General features: G+C 42.5%; 1 protein-coding gene across 2 annotated transcripts in view; it reads left to right on the forward strand.

Annotated features, from left to right (window-relative positions):
* Positions 1–16,322, forward strand: part of CEMIP (cell migration inducing hyaluronidase 1) — a 48,408-nt gene that overhangs the window by 233 nt on the left and 31,853 nt on the right. The window contains exons 2-10 of one of the 2 annotated variants that reach the window (XM_031055961.1): positions 2,752–2,901; positions 3,463–3,601; positions 4,358–4,594; positions 4,963–5,142; positions 8,750–8,820; positions 9,540–9,635; positions 10,262–10,383; positions 12,552–12,693; positions 13,516–13,707. In XM_031055961.1, the coding sequence (XP_030911821.1) occupies positions 2,752–2,901; positions 3,463–3,601; positions 4,358–4,594; positions 4,963–5,142; positions 8,750–8,820; positions 9,540–9,635; positions 10,262–10,383; positions 12,552–12,693; positions 13,516–13,707 (1,329 nt within the window). Of the gene's footprint in view, positions 1–2,748; positions 2,902–3,462; positions 3,602–4,357; positions 4,595–4,962; positions 5,143–8,749; positions 8,821–9,539; positions 9,636–10,261; positions 10,384–12,551; positions 12,694–13,515; positions 13,708–16,322 lie in introns of both variants that reach the window. The other variant, XM_005419605.2, reaches the window with a different exon arrangement.

Here is a 16,322-nt window from a genome sequence, read left to right on the forward strand (position 1 = left end):
GGTGTGCCAATTTACCCAGTCAAGGGCAGCTGGAGTGGCAAGGACTGAAATTTCTGAGCAGGTGAAAGTACCCTCAGCAATGCCTCAGACTCTGCCACACATTCTTAAACCAAACACAAACCCGACAAACTGCCACAAAGAAATAGCAACAGAAACCTCAGCTCTAATAGCTGTGGCTGAGGGAGGTGAAGGCAAGCATTCTCCTGCGTTCCTCCAGCCCAGAAGTGGAGAGCAAAAAGCTCTGACCTGGGACATCCCTGTCCCTTGGGTTTTGTCTCTTCCAATCTGTTTTTTTACTAAGCAGTTCAGCGAAGGGGGAAAGGGGAGCTTGATTTACATATTCTATGTACAGCTAGCTTGGAGGTTTGTATTTGTTTGGAACAAAGAGCCCATATGTCTTGCCCCAAAGACTTGTCTTGCCATTGCAGCTGCATGGAGCAACCTCTCATTGTCATGCTCAGGCCCTTTTGGTCAAGAAGCAAACATTCAGTTAATTCCTTGTGCTGGGCAGAATTTGCACTTTTATTTAAAAAATGACAATGAAGGCAGTAATCAAGCTGTCAGGGTACCTGGACCAGCTGGCAGAAGATGCTCAGCCTGATGGTGTCATTGGCACAGCAGATGCTGGTGATGTGCAAAGTTCCTGCTACAAATTGGTTAATGAAATTGGGAATTTGGGTCCTCTGCTTCTGGTTTGTTGGCTTTTGCTGTTTGTCATCCCAAACATCAGCCTAAATTCCTCTTGATTTCCCCTTAGGCTTCCCTGTGCGCCTCTCTGTTTCAAAATAATGAGTTTGGGGGCACAAGACATCTTTTGAGACTGCAGGAAGCTTCTTGCATAGGAGCATAGTCAAGTAAATGGAAAAATGAACAAGATTTTTATCCTTTACATTTAAATTTATTAATTAAGGTATAATTGATAAATTTTACCTTTACATTTGAATTTATTCTCTTGGTTTTCTATCACTTCTCATCATGAGCAAATTTTTTCTCTTATCCTTATTCTCAGGGAAATAAGAGATTTTTTTTTTAATTGTTGTCAGTGTGTATTGCAGTGATAGTTGAACATGTATTTACAATGCAAGTCCCATTCCCTGTCTGAAATATTTATCTTTTCTAACTTTTATTAATTCTGTGTGGCTTCTGGTGGGAACCCAGAAACACCTCCTCATTTTTCTCAATTACTGTAAATCAGAGGGAGTGCCTCTGACATTATTAATGCAATTCCAGCTTCCAGCTGGCACAGTGGTATCAAAATCAGGTCCTGGATGTTTATCTGACTTGCTGCCTGGTAGATTATTGTGCCTCTCTGATTTACTTCATGTATGTGGGAAAAGTTTGCAGAGAGACAGGTCTATGCAGCCCACAGGAAACATCCCTCACTCACCTTGAAAATCGATATTTACTGGGGCTCTGGAGACTTTAAAGCCATGACTGGTCCAATTCTATTGTTTTCATAAGATATGAAGCTGGTGGAGGAATGTGAGGGGAAACTGAATGCAGATGGACAGATTTTGTTTTTGTTGCAGTGGAATTACAGATTTCCTTCAAGTTCAACAGTGGCAGCACAAAACAACTGCCTGTTGACTGCAGCAGCAGCAGGAAATGTTTCCTTGCTTGGATTCACATCACTGTCCTTTCCATTACCTGGAGGCATTAGTCCCTGTGGGGCAAAACCCACCCAACTTTTCTATACCAAGTTCCAGAGACATAACCCTGCTGAGGTCAAGGTGTTTATCCCATGCCCATCATCATTGATTTGTTGGTCCTTTTCTCCATGGTGCTTCTGTTTTAAGGGATAAAAATTGTAGAGCTGGTGAGAACTCCCAGCCCTTTCTGAAGGCAAAGGGCTCATTGTTCAAACTTCCACTGACTTCAGTTTCCTAGGATTAGAAAGCGTTCTACCCTCAGAAAATATGCATCACACTTGAGACTCTCACTCACAGTTTTGTTGATTACAGTAAGACATATCATATTTGTTGATTAGAGGCTCACATATCAACTGAGGTTGTACCAGGGAAATATTTTATCTGAAATAAATAGTTGCAACATGAGACTCTTGCATGTGGTATGAGAGCTGTTCAGACTAACACGTCATGGCAGCCCATCATCAAATTGGTGTGTGGAGACTGCAGATGTGTGATCCCAAAGTGAATGGATTCTTATTGCTTCTGCTGGAAAAGCTCACAAACCCAGATACACTTGTGGGGTTCCTGTTGCTCTCTTACTGGATGTACTGGTAATTGCTTGTTGCTTGGTGTTTCCATGTTAGTTTGATCTCTTTTTCTTTCTATCTCCAGTGAAAATATATAATGCAAACATATTTTAAGATTTTTATATTATCAAAGCAGATATTTTGGGGGCATTTTTAAAGGTAGTAGTTTTATCCTTTTATCAACACCTTCCCTGGGCTTTGTGTCTACATGGCATGAACAGAGCTACATGTCAGTGCAGGAAGGGCTCAGTGAAAGTCCCTTTTCAGTAGTTTTCTAGAAATTGCATCCCCTACAAGACTCCTTTGCGTTGGGTTTTTCCATTCTTCCAGAAAACAGAAAAACATAGAGCTGAAGCTGTTTGTTTTCTTTTGGTCATGACCCACGTGTGCCCTGCTGCACTGAGGCACTGCTGTGCTCCAGGGAGCCAGCCAGGAGGCTGATGCTGAATGATACTGTAAAGATGCCCAGGTGCAGAGCTTGCTGTTCCCCTCCAAACAAACACCGATTGTCCTCTCTCTCCATCTTTGCCCAGCAGAAGCAGCTGTCACATGTCCTGACAGAGAGCCTGAGTTAGAAGTGTGGAACCCAGGTCACGACGAAGAAAACTGCGTTGAAATCCGCAATGGCAGGAAGGTGCTGCTCTCTTCTTCTGCGACTGTGCACTCCATCCACATCACTGATGGAGGTAAAACCTGCTGCTCCAAGGCTGCCTGCACTCTGCTCTCCACTGGGACTGTTTAAATCACTGGGGATCGTGCTGGGAGAGCTTCTTGCAGAGAAGGGGGTGGTGACTGGGCAAATACAGCTTTACCTCAGTACAGGGCTGGGTGGTAGCTGAGGTGCTGAGATGCTTTAGCCATTGTAACCAGCCTAATTTCTGTTCTGTCTGGAGACTTTACATGAGTAGCTCAGTGTAATGATCAGTTCTACTTCTGCAATTTGCTTCAAAACCATTTTTTTTTACCAAACCACTGGCCCGATAGCATCATACCACAGTAGTTGTGTTATCAGGGTCTCAGGACAGAGCAGATGCTTATGTCCCTCTTTGTCTCCAAGGACAGAGCCATAGTGTTGCTGGCATGAATAATTTTCATTCATCTTAACTCTAAATTCCTGTCTCAGTTTTGAGTGGGTCCTCTTCCATGTAAATCTTATTTGCCCTCTTCAAGAACTGGGCAGAATAAAAACCAGTGTTTTCAGGATTTTTATTGAGAGCTGTTTTGGTGTCATAACTTTCTCTATTTAGGAAAACTGGTGATCAAAGATGATGTGCAGCCCATCATTCTGCGTACAAGACACATACTCATTGAAAATGATGGAGAGCTGCACATTGGCAGTGAGCTGTGCCCTTACCAAGGCAATGTGGTTATCATCTTATATGGGCGGTATGTATGCATGATAAAATACTACTTTGAACCTTCTGGCATCTCTCTTCCACGTCAGGGAATGGAAATGTTCCTTAAAATTGCATGTTCTCAGGAATACTTATCATCAGTGCTCTGTGGAAAGTTCAGTAGCTTTTTAAACAATTTGAATGGCCCAAAAAAATTGATTGGAGTTTTGGGATTTTTTTACTTCTACTGGGATATGAACACTGGGGTGTTTGGGCATGCTAGAGAATCAGTATGTACCTTCCTACAACTCAAACTGATTTTCCAGAATAGGCTTAAAACCTGAGGAGTTATTTTTGTCTGAAAGTTCTCCTCTCTAAACCTCCTTTCTTTCCATATAGGAGCTGTGATCTGAAGGATAATATGTTTATGTATTGCAGATTGGTACAGGATCTTTTAAAATTTCAAGGATGCTAAATTAATATTTAATAACCACTGGACCTCTCAGCTCCAGAATTCAAAAACACAGAAGTGCCATTCTGGGCTCCAGGCCTCCTCTGGCCTGGATATAATGAATATAACATGTATAAGCTGTGTTCCAGATTGCTTTTAGCCCTTGGTAACTGCTACTATTTTTTAAGATAATTTATCTTCTGTACAACATGGGCAGCTGCTGATTCTTGGAATACCTGAAGGAAATACACAGCAAACTTTGAACCTTCTCTCCTTGGGTCATGGCAGCACAAGGAGAGAGGTTCCTTGACTCAGAACAAACCCAAACCTGGTGCCTTTCCTCCCTCCCTGCTTTAGAGCGGATGACGGCAGCCAGCCAAATCCTTACTTTGGGCAGAAGTACCTTGGAGTCAGCAAAGGCGGCACTCTTGAGATCCACGGAAAGAAAAAGCTCTCCTGGACTTTCCTAAACAAGACTCTCCATCCTGGTGGCATGGAAGAAGGTGGATATTACTTCGAGAGGAGCTGGGGCCACCGGGGTGTCATTGTCCACGTCATTGACCCAAAGACAGGGGCAGTTGTCCATTCAGATCGGTGAGTGACCCTCTGGCTGCCTGCATGTGAGGATCCTGGGGAGCAGGCTGGGGGCAGCATCTCAGCAAGCTCAAACACACACATTTCAGCATCTTGTTCAAATGGGTGCAATTGCATGTCTGTACAATTCCTTCTAGAGCAGCCATCTCCAAAACCACAGAGTGAGCAGCGTTATACCTTGCAGTTTGTCATTTAGAGTTGAATCAATTTGGTTTAACAGACACCCTGCTAGACAAGTGCTTTTGCAGCAGGGTAATATTACAGTGAGCAACACAAAAGAGTACTTTCTTTACAGCACTTGCTTTTCAGTACATAAAGGCGTGGTGATTGCTGCAGTAAATGTTTATGGGTGTTTTTGATCGTTTCAGGTTTGATACCTACAGAGCAAAAGAGGAAAGCGTCCGCCTGGCTCAGTATTTGGGGAGAGTTGCAAATGGCATGATCCTGTCAGTCGCAGTGAATGATGAAGGATCCAGAAACTTGGATGACTTGGCCAGGAAAGCAATGACCAAACTGGGCAGCAAGCATTTCCTCCACCTTGGGTTTAGGTATGTGCCAGCCCTGCCAGTTCTCCCAGCACAGAGGCTTCATTATGTTCCTGAGATGTCCAAATAGTTCCACTCTTTCAAAGTCACAAAGTTCTTTCACATGGGAAAAAAAAAATAAAAAAGAGGGAAACATCTCAATCTCTGCATTTTTAGCAGTTAATTGGATAGTTTCAGATGCACTCAGAGTCTATATTGGGTATTTTTATTAGCAGATTGAGGAATAGCATATGATTCACATTAAAAAAGATGGTTTTCCAAGACATTGTTCCCACAGGTTGCTTATTCCAATTTATTTTCAAGCCATCCCCCAAAGATTTAAGAAGCATATTCATACACACACAGAGGATTAGATGGGCTGAGCACTAGGGAGGGTACAATAATTGTTGTGTAGCCCTGGCTTCATACAGACACACATACAGCACATTCCTCTGCTTGTCCAGTACAGGTCTGGGGACTTGTGCAGCACAGAAATTCAGCAAACATGGATTTATGGTGTGGACTGTAAATACTTCTGCGGCCAAAACAGTGTCTGTGTTGGCATGCAGACTGTTGAGAATATTTGCTATTTACCCAACTGTAGCCATTATATTTTTTGTGTTTATCTGAATTTATGCAGGCTTTTTTTTATGAGGCACTAAGAGGGTGTCTGCAGAACACACACACACACGCAAAATCTGCCTTGTAGGGACAAATGTTTCAATACAGGAGTTTATGGAAAGAGACATCTGTCAGCTGGGCACTCACAGATGGAGCAAGATCTGGGGTGGGTGATGAAGAGGTTATGTCAAAAGTTACTTCTCATCATTTTGCCATCAATGTTTATAATGGAAATACTGCAGAAATTCATCCATGGAAGTGTGACTTTCAGTGTTGCTATTGTTTGCAGTCAAAAGGCTAATCCTTGCCATGCTGTTATCTAAAATACCACAAAATTGCATTCCATGAATTATAGAGACGTGGATAAATAATGAGGGAGTAATTGGCCAACACTGTCCTCCACCAGCATACTGGCGTGTGGAAAAATATCTGGTGCATTATTTAAAATAGCATATTTTTAGGAGTGTTCTCAGAGTTTAAGTTCATCAATTCTCAAAAACCACATTGTCTGGAGGGCAGCTGGGGCCAGACTTAGAAGGGCAGTTTGATGGCACAGTGGAACACAGGCAGCTTTGGGTGTATCCAGGCTTTTCCTCTGAAGCAAATTGAACTTCCACTTCAGTGTAACAAGATTTAGATATAGTTTTTTACATTTCAGATACATCTATTACTATGAATTAGGATGTATGCATTTGACAGGTGCTTTTGGAAATTATTTTTTTTTAATATCTTAGAAAAAATTGTTCGGAATGAGGAAATCACACACGTGTGTACACATTTTACCCTCTGTGGCCATGGCAGGCTCTGACTGAGCAGAGCAGATGGATTTTTCTTCCTAACACTCCTGTCACCACTCACTGCCCAGCAATGGGGTTTGCTGGCTGCTCCTCCTGAATCCTGGCTGTCAAATCTTCCCAGCTCCTGATGATGGCTGGGGCTGCCCATGGGCATCCCTGGGAGAATAAGAGTGCAATTCAGTCATAGATTGTGTTGGTTTCTGAAGGGGGTGTTGGTGGGGGTTAATGGGCGAATTTCTGTCCATCTCCTCTTGCTCAGTGTTCAACCAGATTGTGAAGTTGTGCAACTCCCCCTTGCTGTAGCAGAGCTGATGCACAAGGCTGATTTATTCAGACATGTTTCTGTGCTCCTGAAATCTCTTTTAATCCCTATTTGCTGAGTCCAGGACATTCATTAGGAATTAAAGGAAAATCTTGCATTCCTCTCCTATTGTTTTCCTTCTGAAAAGTGTGTTTACTCTTTCAGTATGAGCCATTTTCCCCCCCTTTTACTAATAAATGAAGAGAAAGCCTTTTTGCACTTGATGACACAGTTATTCTCTTTGGAATTCCACACAAATATCTCCTGCTTGGCTCTGGACTTCCTGGTCGCTTCATTTCATACAGCCCAAACACATTGCATGTGTCCTTATGTGTCAGGGTTGAACGACTTTAAAACTATTTTTAGTGGCAAAATATCTGGGAGAAACAAGTATTTTAACACATGAAATGGGGCCAAACCTTGAGCTGGAGAAGTGAATAACTCCTTATTCTTTAGAATTTTTTTTGAGATTATTTTTGAGGCATCATAATATTTTGTCATTTGTTTCAAATTTGGTTTACCATAATAATAATAATAACAAAAAAATCTATCCTGAGTGCTGAGTGATAAAGTGTCCTTCCCGCTCCCATCCCCCCTCTCTCCCTGGATGGAGATCACAGCCTGTCAGTGCCTTCAGCAATTGGCACAAAGGCAAATTTTCCAGCAGGAGCATCTGGCTGGCTGGCAGCTCCCCAGGCAGTGGTGCTGGCAGCTCCCACCCAGCCTGGCCAGGGCTGGGGCTGAGGACGCTGCTGGGACAGTGTCCCCCTGAGCAGCCGTGTCCACTGGGGCCATGGCACAGCCTGGGCTGCACCAGAGCTCACCCTGAGCCTGCCCCTGCTGCCCCCAGAGCAGCAAACCCCAGCAAAGCCCAGCTCGTGATTGGGGCGTGTGTTAGTGGCTCTCTGACAATGTCTGTATGTGTTTTATTCCAGAGTTCCAGACCAGAGTGGTTTGGAACTTCACTTGCACCAATGTAAGGTGACCTGCAAGACTCCTGATGCAATTGAAATGGCCAGATATTTATAACTATAGAGACATGACCTAATCCACAGGAGTTTTTGGTAATTCAGGACAGTCTCCCTACCACCCTAAAAGCATATTTTTTATTCTCTTACTCATTAAGAGCAGATATACCTGAACCACTTCTACTTTGAAAGATAAAAATCGCCCCTGACCCCTCCTAATTGGGTTCAGCCCCAAGGTTGGGAGGCACTTTAGTCCCTGTCTCCATTGTTCTCTCATCCTCCAGGGTGGCTGATAGCTATTGAACCCCCTTGATCAAAAACCATCAGATGATAATGAGCTGAATTCTGACATGGGATCAGGTTTGAATAGACAATTCAGAGGTGTAAACCTTTATCCTTGTTCAATGTTCAATGTTCAAAGAAGGAAACTAGATAGGCAGAGACTATCTAAGAATTTTTACTGTCCTTTGCCAGCCAGTCTGTCTATTAGAAATTCTCATGGGTCATTCCAAAGACAATTGTCATATACAAGGTTTCAGCATGAGCTAAATTTATTTAAGCAGAAATGGCTTCTTTTCATATGCTTCAGTGTATACACATGTACACACACACAGAGGATTTATTTTCAGGCTCCCCAAGGAGTTGCCAGTGTGTCTTGGGTCTGTCATACACAAGTTTCTTCAAATATTCATTTGAAAAACAAACACACTTGTTACAGGCATGTTTTAAGTGGGGATTTGTCTTCAAATTTGCTTCTCTTCTGATGTTTTTACTGAAGAAATATAGAGTGTTAAGATAATATTAATTTTAACTACTCTGCCTGTGACACTAATGAGACTGCTTTGGATGTGGTGCCTCTGAGAAATTTAAGAACATTGAGCAATACAAGAAATATCCATCTCATACTTGACATTACTTGATCATTTCTCATTTTCATTTTCCAGGCACCCATGGAGTTTTATTACCATTAAAGGAAATCCCTCCTCTTCTGTTGAAGACCACATTGAATATCAAGGTATTGCACAAAATGCTGTCTTGACATGATGTCTGGGAGTTACTGGAGTTATAGCTGAGATTAATTTGGCCAATGGTGTTTTTACTTCCCACTGCATTACATCAAAGCTATAAGCAATTGGTGCTTTGACACATTTAATTGAATGCTCTCTTTATATATTGCTTCTTCCCACTAATGCATCTGAAGCAACTGAGTGAGGGATAGCTTAGGGTATCCAAACCTCTAGATAAAAGGTGAGATCCTGCACCAGTGTAAATCCATGTAACTTCACTGAGCTCAGACACTGCCTGTCTTAAGACACAAATCTGTGGAACACACCCAGTTCACACCAGCTGAAAATTCAATCAGTGTATTCTTAATCAAGTTCTCCTGTGAACACTGTTGAGTCTCTGTTTTCTCATGACATGAATAACACAGCTTGCTACAACATTAAATCAAAATAGCAATATATGACAAATAATTGTGGGCTTTATCCTCTCTTGATTTTTGAAAGTTTTTCTTCCCCATTATCCATGCAGTCACAAAAGTGTCTGAAGCCTCATTGCAAGATTAGTAAGTATTTCTGGAAGTTGTGCAGGGCTAATTTTGAATAACGTAGTCAAAGTATGCAAATAAGCATGGAGACAATTATTTTCAGTTCTTACTCTTATCAATTGCATTCAATGATTGTTTCCAATTGATTTCAATGATTTTACCAAATGTTTTGGGTTTTTTAACAGGTCACAAAGGCTCAGCTGTGGCCAAAGTATTCAAACTATTCAAAGCTGAGAATGGAGAACATTTTAACGTCTCTTCAACGAGCGAGTGGGTTCAAGGTGAGAGGTCTGTGGGTTATTTCACTTGGTGCTAGACAGTTGACAAATAGGGTGAATCATCCTTTTTCCTCCAATCCTTTTCCATTTGGGAAGAGTGGACTTGCTAGTTGCTATTTATGTCGTCACTAAACCAACTAATGAACACTCACAGATTCTTCCCCCAGTTGTCTCTAGGACCCTCTGAATAGCAGGGATCCTTTTTCCTTTTCTGCACTGGGTATGAAATTCCATCTCCTATGGTCTCAGAGATCACACACAACCTCTTCTTTTCACTGCACAGCCATCATGTCCATGTTTCAGACAACACACAGTAGCTGGTGCAACTTGATCTGAAGATCAGAGAAGGCAGCTGAGGCAGACACAGATCCAAAATCTGTATCTATTAATAATGCTTACTGTGCACACGCCAATTATGAAGCTTTTAATAACTCTGTTCTCCCCTGGCTGGTTGCACTTCACAGCATCATTAAAAGTGGCTGACAGACTGGCAGGAAGAGGCATGAATCAGATCATCAGTGAAGAAACTTGTGAATGATATCCGAGATCATATTTATGCCTCGTGCATTTTTGCTGCACTCATTAAGCTTGACTTTCAAATGACTATACTTGTTTGCACTTGTCTCCAGATGTAGAATGGACAGAGTGGTTTGAGAAGCCTGACAAAGCAAGATCTAAGGACATGGAGAAGCTGTCTGACTTCAAAGCTGCTCATCCTGACAAAATCTGCAGGCAGCCCATTGACATCCAGGTAGGCAAGCTTACCACTCGCTTTAGAGGGGCAAGTCTTCTTTGGACTGGCACTGAACCCCCAAAACAATTGTGCTCGTCAGTAACTTTTGTTTCTAAATAAAATACATCAATTATTTGACCACTCTAATACATAACCAACAAGATATTGTGTACGGTCTCGGATTGTTCTGGGACAAATTTGATAGAATTGAATTTCTTTCAGTAAATTCCAGCTCCTGGCATGAAAAGGTGTACAGATGGGTCATGGACAGCACAGATGCTATCATGAAATATGTGGTTCCCTGCTGGAAGATTAAAAGGAGCAAGCACATGAAAATTTCAAAGGTTTTAAATGGTCCTGGAATGGACCCTACCTAAAAAATTAATCACAAAATGCAACAAGATAGTGCAACTACCAGCTGTAGCAGGTGGTCAAAAATATTGGTGAGCTTTCAGCCATTTTTTGGAACCAATTGTTTTGTCTCTGTGGAAAGAAATTTGAATTCTGTTTGGAGCTAAGCATTATAATTATGCCATCAGGCCAGCATGCTGAGGAGCACTGAGATACCTTTTCTGACATTGCAAAAAACATCTTTAAGGACAAAAAAGCCCAGCAAGAAATGAGGGTATTTTCTTGTATGTGTTCACCATATACTTTTTATGTATACCTATAGCAGAAGCATTGCCTGGAAAAAGACAATAAAATCCTTCACATCTGTGTGAGGCTGAGCCTAAGGTTCCTGTGTGCTCTGAGCCAGTGGAGTTGTTCTTATTCACAAGAACGTGGCTACTGAAGTAAATGGGAATCCTGACTGTATGAGTGAAAGTTTCCAGGGCTAGATGTTATAAAGGATCTCTCTTGAACAGAAAGGAAAAAGCTGCCCTATAATTTTCTGCCAGGTCTTACCAAATCCACATTCATTTCTGCTTCCATATACGTGTATTAGAAGTGACAACTTAGTTCAAAACAGGGGTCAGATGTTTATGATACATCCCCTTCTAGAATGCATGTTAAAACAGAAAGAAGATATTCTTCTGCTCTAGAAACAAACCTTTTTTTTTCCTGTTCTGTGAAATAAGTTGGTTTTTTTTTCTTTTTTTCCCCATTTGCTGAAAAAGCAAGACATTTTTCAGTTTATCCTGCAGATCTTAGGGCAAATCCTTAGGTACTGTAATCTGGTGCTGCTCATTGCTTTTACAAAGCTACACTGATTTATAGCAGCTGGCCTGCCCCAGCTCTGGAACATGGGAGAAAATTGAAGATATGATGATGATAATAACAGCAGAACAGCACAGCCAGAGGCACATTCCTCCAGCTGACGGTGCTAATCCCACACACGGCAGCAGGGTGGATTCATTAATAAGGAAAGCCTGCATGAGTGAGAGAATCAGGATCAGACCCTTCATTGAAAGATGGCTTTTCTCCTGGTGCCTTGCCAAAATGCACGTGGTATTTGGATTGCCCCATGCAATGCACCACATTTTTGTGAAAGGGTCGAGAGAAATGCAAGCTCTGGAGACAGAATGTGAAATTTGACATGATCCTGAGATGTTGCCCCAGCAGGAACACCAGAGAGGTTTCATATCTCACTGCTGCTTGGCATGATACAGCTTTTTTTCTCAAGGCAGCTCTACAGGCTGGTACCTGCCTGTGAGAAAAGGCCACTTTCTCCTTGCTTCTTTTGGAACAGGCAGCAGTGTTGCAGCACCCTTGGGGGTTTTTTGAGGGACTGATCCATGCAATGGAGAAATAAAACCCCTAGCCCCTTTCTTCTGCAAGGTCCATCCAGAGCCTTGCCACAAGCAATGCAATGAGTGCAGTGCAGAGGCTTGAAGCCATGAGTTCATCTGGGTGCAAGCATCCGTGTTCAATGTTTCCATCTGCCCTCAAACCTGTGGCAAGAGAAAATCCAGGGCACTGAGGCAGCTGTTTGTGAAGCTCCCAAGCTCCTCCCAAACAGCCCATGGTCTCATATAGACACAGGAAAAGGCGTGCACCTCAGCAGGAGCTGCGTGTGAGCAGCAGCTGGAAATGCTGGCTGGAGAGCACAGTCACAGGGGTTTGCGAGGCAGTGCTTGTGCCACCACCCAAAACAAAGCAAAGGCCTCTTCTGATGGCTCAGATGTTTTGGGGTAATCCCTTCTCCTCACAGCAGGACCTGAGCTGTATTTCCATCCCTTTTCCAGGCGATGACTCTTGACGGAGCGGATTTAACCACGGAGGTTTTCTACAAGAGCGGCCACGATTACCAATTCCTGTGCCACGGCAAGGACCAGACAGGAGAGGGCTGCCACAACTACAAAGTCAGGTTCCTGTGTGGCAAATCTGGTATGTGCCCCATCACTGAAAGCCAGAACAGAGAACAGCAGAAATCCTGTCCTCCCACAACTGGCTCCTTCTTGGTGTCACAACAACTTCTGTAATGTTTCCAAGCTAAAACTTTGGGCTAGGCAATGGACACCAACCCAGATAGAATGGCTGAAGATTTATCTCAGGAAAAACTCCTGAGCACTAACAGAAGAAGCAGGGTGGTTTTTCAAATACCCAGCAAGGCTGTGAGAAATATTTGACAAGTTCTTTCCTGTAAATTCCTTGTCTTTTGCAAAAACATTTTGGGATGACGTAGGATTAGTCAATCAGAACGTGTGAAGACAACGGGGTTTGAAACTGTCATTTTGTAGTTAATCATTCCAACACCGCTGTCCTTACCCTGGTCATTAGACAGGTATTAGGATTTTTGGTGCTGGTAGGAAAAGAAGGGTGGCAGACTGTTGTTTTGCTGGAAAAAACCATCATTAGGTTAGAGACCACTTGGCTGCTGTAAACAACAGCACCCAACGCCCACAAGAGCTGCTGCTAAGTGGGTGTGGTGAGAATGAGCCACTAAGAGCTACATTTAAATTTATCCTGGCGTTAGTGGAAAATCCACCTGCCTGCAACTAAAGAAAAATACTTTCCTGTTTTCTTGCTTGCCAAGCCAAAGCCAGTAAAAAACATGTTTGAAGGAGTTAACTTTTTTTTCTCTTTTTAACATGAGAAAATAATAATTTTTGGTGGCACTCCAAGGAGGGGTGGGGGGAAAAAAGGAAAGAGCAAGCTTTTTCTGACGAGATTGACTGAATTGCCCACCCTTGCACTCTGGGTTTTCAGTGAAACCGAAGCTGACGGTGACTGTTGACACCAACGTGAACAGCACAATCCTGAACCTGGCGGATGATGTGAGCTCCTGGAGACCTGGGGACAGGCTGGTGGTGGCCAGCACTGACTACTCCATGTACCAGGCAGAGGAGTTCCAGGTGCTGCCCTGCAGAACCTGCAAGCCCACCCAGGTCAAGGTAGCAGGTGAGCTGCTTCATCTTATCACTCTGGCATTGCAGTTCACAAATTCTGTCATTTGCACTGAGATAACTCCAAAAAGAACTGAAAAATGTTGAAAGACGCCTGAATTTGATGGCTGGTTGTTAGATGCTTTTGGGATATTTGAAAACAATCTAATTTGATTTTGGTTCCTTTCTGCCTTCTCTTTTCATAGCTGACTCCATTCTTGTCCCCAAGCATGCTATTGAGTGGATGAATTCACTTAAGAGGAGCAGATATAGGTTGTGTATTTGAGATTTGCAATAACTGCATTTGAAACACCACTTCCTAGAAAGCAGATGAGCACAACTGATGGGAAGAGGTAGCTAGGGCAGGAGCAGGCTGTGAGACACTGTAAGGCTATGAAGTAATTTCCAGCTGGCTGCTTTCCTAAGTTCTATTTAACAAGAACTGTAATCTTACATTTTAGAAATACTGTTTTGTACTACTGAAGCTACTGTTTCCCGTTTACTGTGTCTCCAGAGAGTATTGCTTAGAACTGATATATTAACCAAACATTTCTGGCAGCCAGTGAGTTTTCCTGAGCCTCTGCACTGGGGAGATGGAGTGCAGGGTGCTGCCAGGGCCAGCCTGAGAAGGAGGAGTGGGAGCCTTTGTAGAGCCCCAGCATTTTTCTCTTGTAGGTGACCAGCTCAAATGCAAAACAAATTGCTTTTGATTAATGGATTTTGTAGTCCAATGATTGTAGAATGGCCTCTGGACACAGAATCCAATTAAGAAGCATAACCATGATGAAGCACAGACTATTACCAGCATAAAACTAAAATCCAGAGTGGGAGATTTAATCTTCAGTTCAGTCTGTGAAGTTGTCTTTCCCTTCTAGAACCTTGTTTTGGCACACTGATAAGCAGAGCATGGAAATAGCACATGCCCTGCCCCTTATCTGAATAGATGAGGATTATTTTGCTTCTGTAATTTACAAAAGCATACATTATTTTACAGTGTAAAAGTCTGTTAGTAGATGAGGCTGTCTTTCAGAGGCAGCATCTGCCTGGTGGTAAATCATGCCTGTGACTTTATCTTTGCTTGCATGCTGGCTGTTGCTCCAGGCAGAGGTCTTGCCTGCATTTACAGTAAGACCTTTCTGAGAAACCATGAGGGCACTTGGGACATCCAATGCACCAGGGAGTTCACTTGGTTCTCTGAAATGAACCACTTCAACATTATCTCTGATGCAACTTCTTCTGGAAGGTACCAACACACTTCCTTTGGCAGCTGCCTCCCCACAGAGCTTTGGCCATCCATTGTTGGAGATGTGCATGAGGCCAAGATAAATGTTATTCACAGTCTGAATGTATCGCAGTCTTATGACTTCAAATGTCTAGTGCTTTCAAAGAAGATGCATTTCCAAGCTGAATATTTTTCTTGAGCAACTTTTGAGCTATTGGACTCAGACTGGTATGATACAAGTCACATCATGAAGATGGTCTTGGAAGATTGCCAGTTAAAATAAGGATGGTGTAGGAGTCCTGGGCTTCCCATAATCTGATGGATCTGTGGAATTCATGTAGTTGCATTCATCTTCTGCAACAGTGACAGCTAGGTTAGTTTAAGGAAACAAATGAGTTAAAAACAACAAAAAAGTGCATGTGAATTTCAAGTAAAGAAGCAGTGGAAACACTTGTTAAAGCAATTGTGCTCTTGGTCTCCAATTTCTCTTCAGGAGAATTAGGACATTCCTTTTATTACCACAAATGACATGAATACCAGGGCCAAAGTCTCTCCTCTCTTATATCCAGGCAACTCCATTGACGTCAATGGGATTTCACTGATTTATAAATCAAGGGAAAATTTAGTCCAATTATAAAAATCACTTCCAACTTTCTTGTAACAAAAGCACATTCACACTAGAAAACAAAATAATCTGCCTGAATCTAGGTTCAGTCTAGATGCCATAAAAGCTGACAAGGCTGAGATGTCCCCTGCCTTTAGGGGCCAGGAGGTCCCTGAGCTGCTCTGTGCCTGGCCAGGGTGCCACTTCCTCCACTGCCCTGTGCCATGACAGGTAATTAGCCAGAATAAGGATCACTAATGGCCCCTGGTCTTAGCACAGGTGTAACTGGGTGCAGAATAATATTAATCATAAATGTCTGCCTGCCTTTTGCTGTGGAGGTAGGCAAGATTGCTTTGCTCCTTCTGAGAAAAGCCTTCCACACATACATTTATACACAGGATCTCAGAGGGGTGTCATTTGTAACATGTGAAAAAGCTTAATTTTCCTAAGAGGTTTAGTTTAGCAGCTGAGAACTCCAAAAGTTTGCCCTTTGAAAGACAAATTATAAAACCATTCCTACCCATGATGATTTATTTCCCTTTTAATCTTTATTTTTCTCCTTACTATTTATTTTTAAAATGAAACGTAAATGTCAGATCTGAACTACTTAAGAGTCTCTTTGTTATAAAAAAAGGCAGAAAACCTCTGCTTTGTGGACAGCCAGTTTGGTGTGGCAGCCACTTGGCATACCAAGGTTTAATACAATTTATGCTCTCATAATTTAATGGTATTTTAATAGACATGGTTTAGCATATTGTGCCAAAAAAGTCAAACTCATTAGTTAGCTCATGTCCTATTTATATTT

The sequence above is a fragment of the Geospiza fortis genome, unplaced genomic scaffold, assembly GCF_000277835.1.
Source record: "Geospiza fortis unplaced genomic scaffold, GeoFor_1.0 scaffold171, whole genome shotgun sequence".
NCBI classification, from domain to species: domain Eukaryota; kingdom Metazoa; phylum Chordata; class Aves; order Passeriformes; family Thraupidae; genus Geospiza; species Geospiza fortis.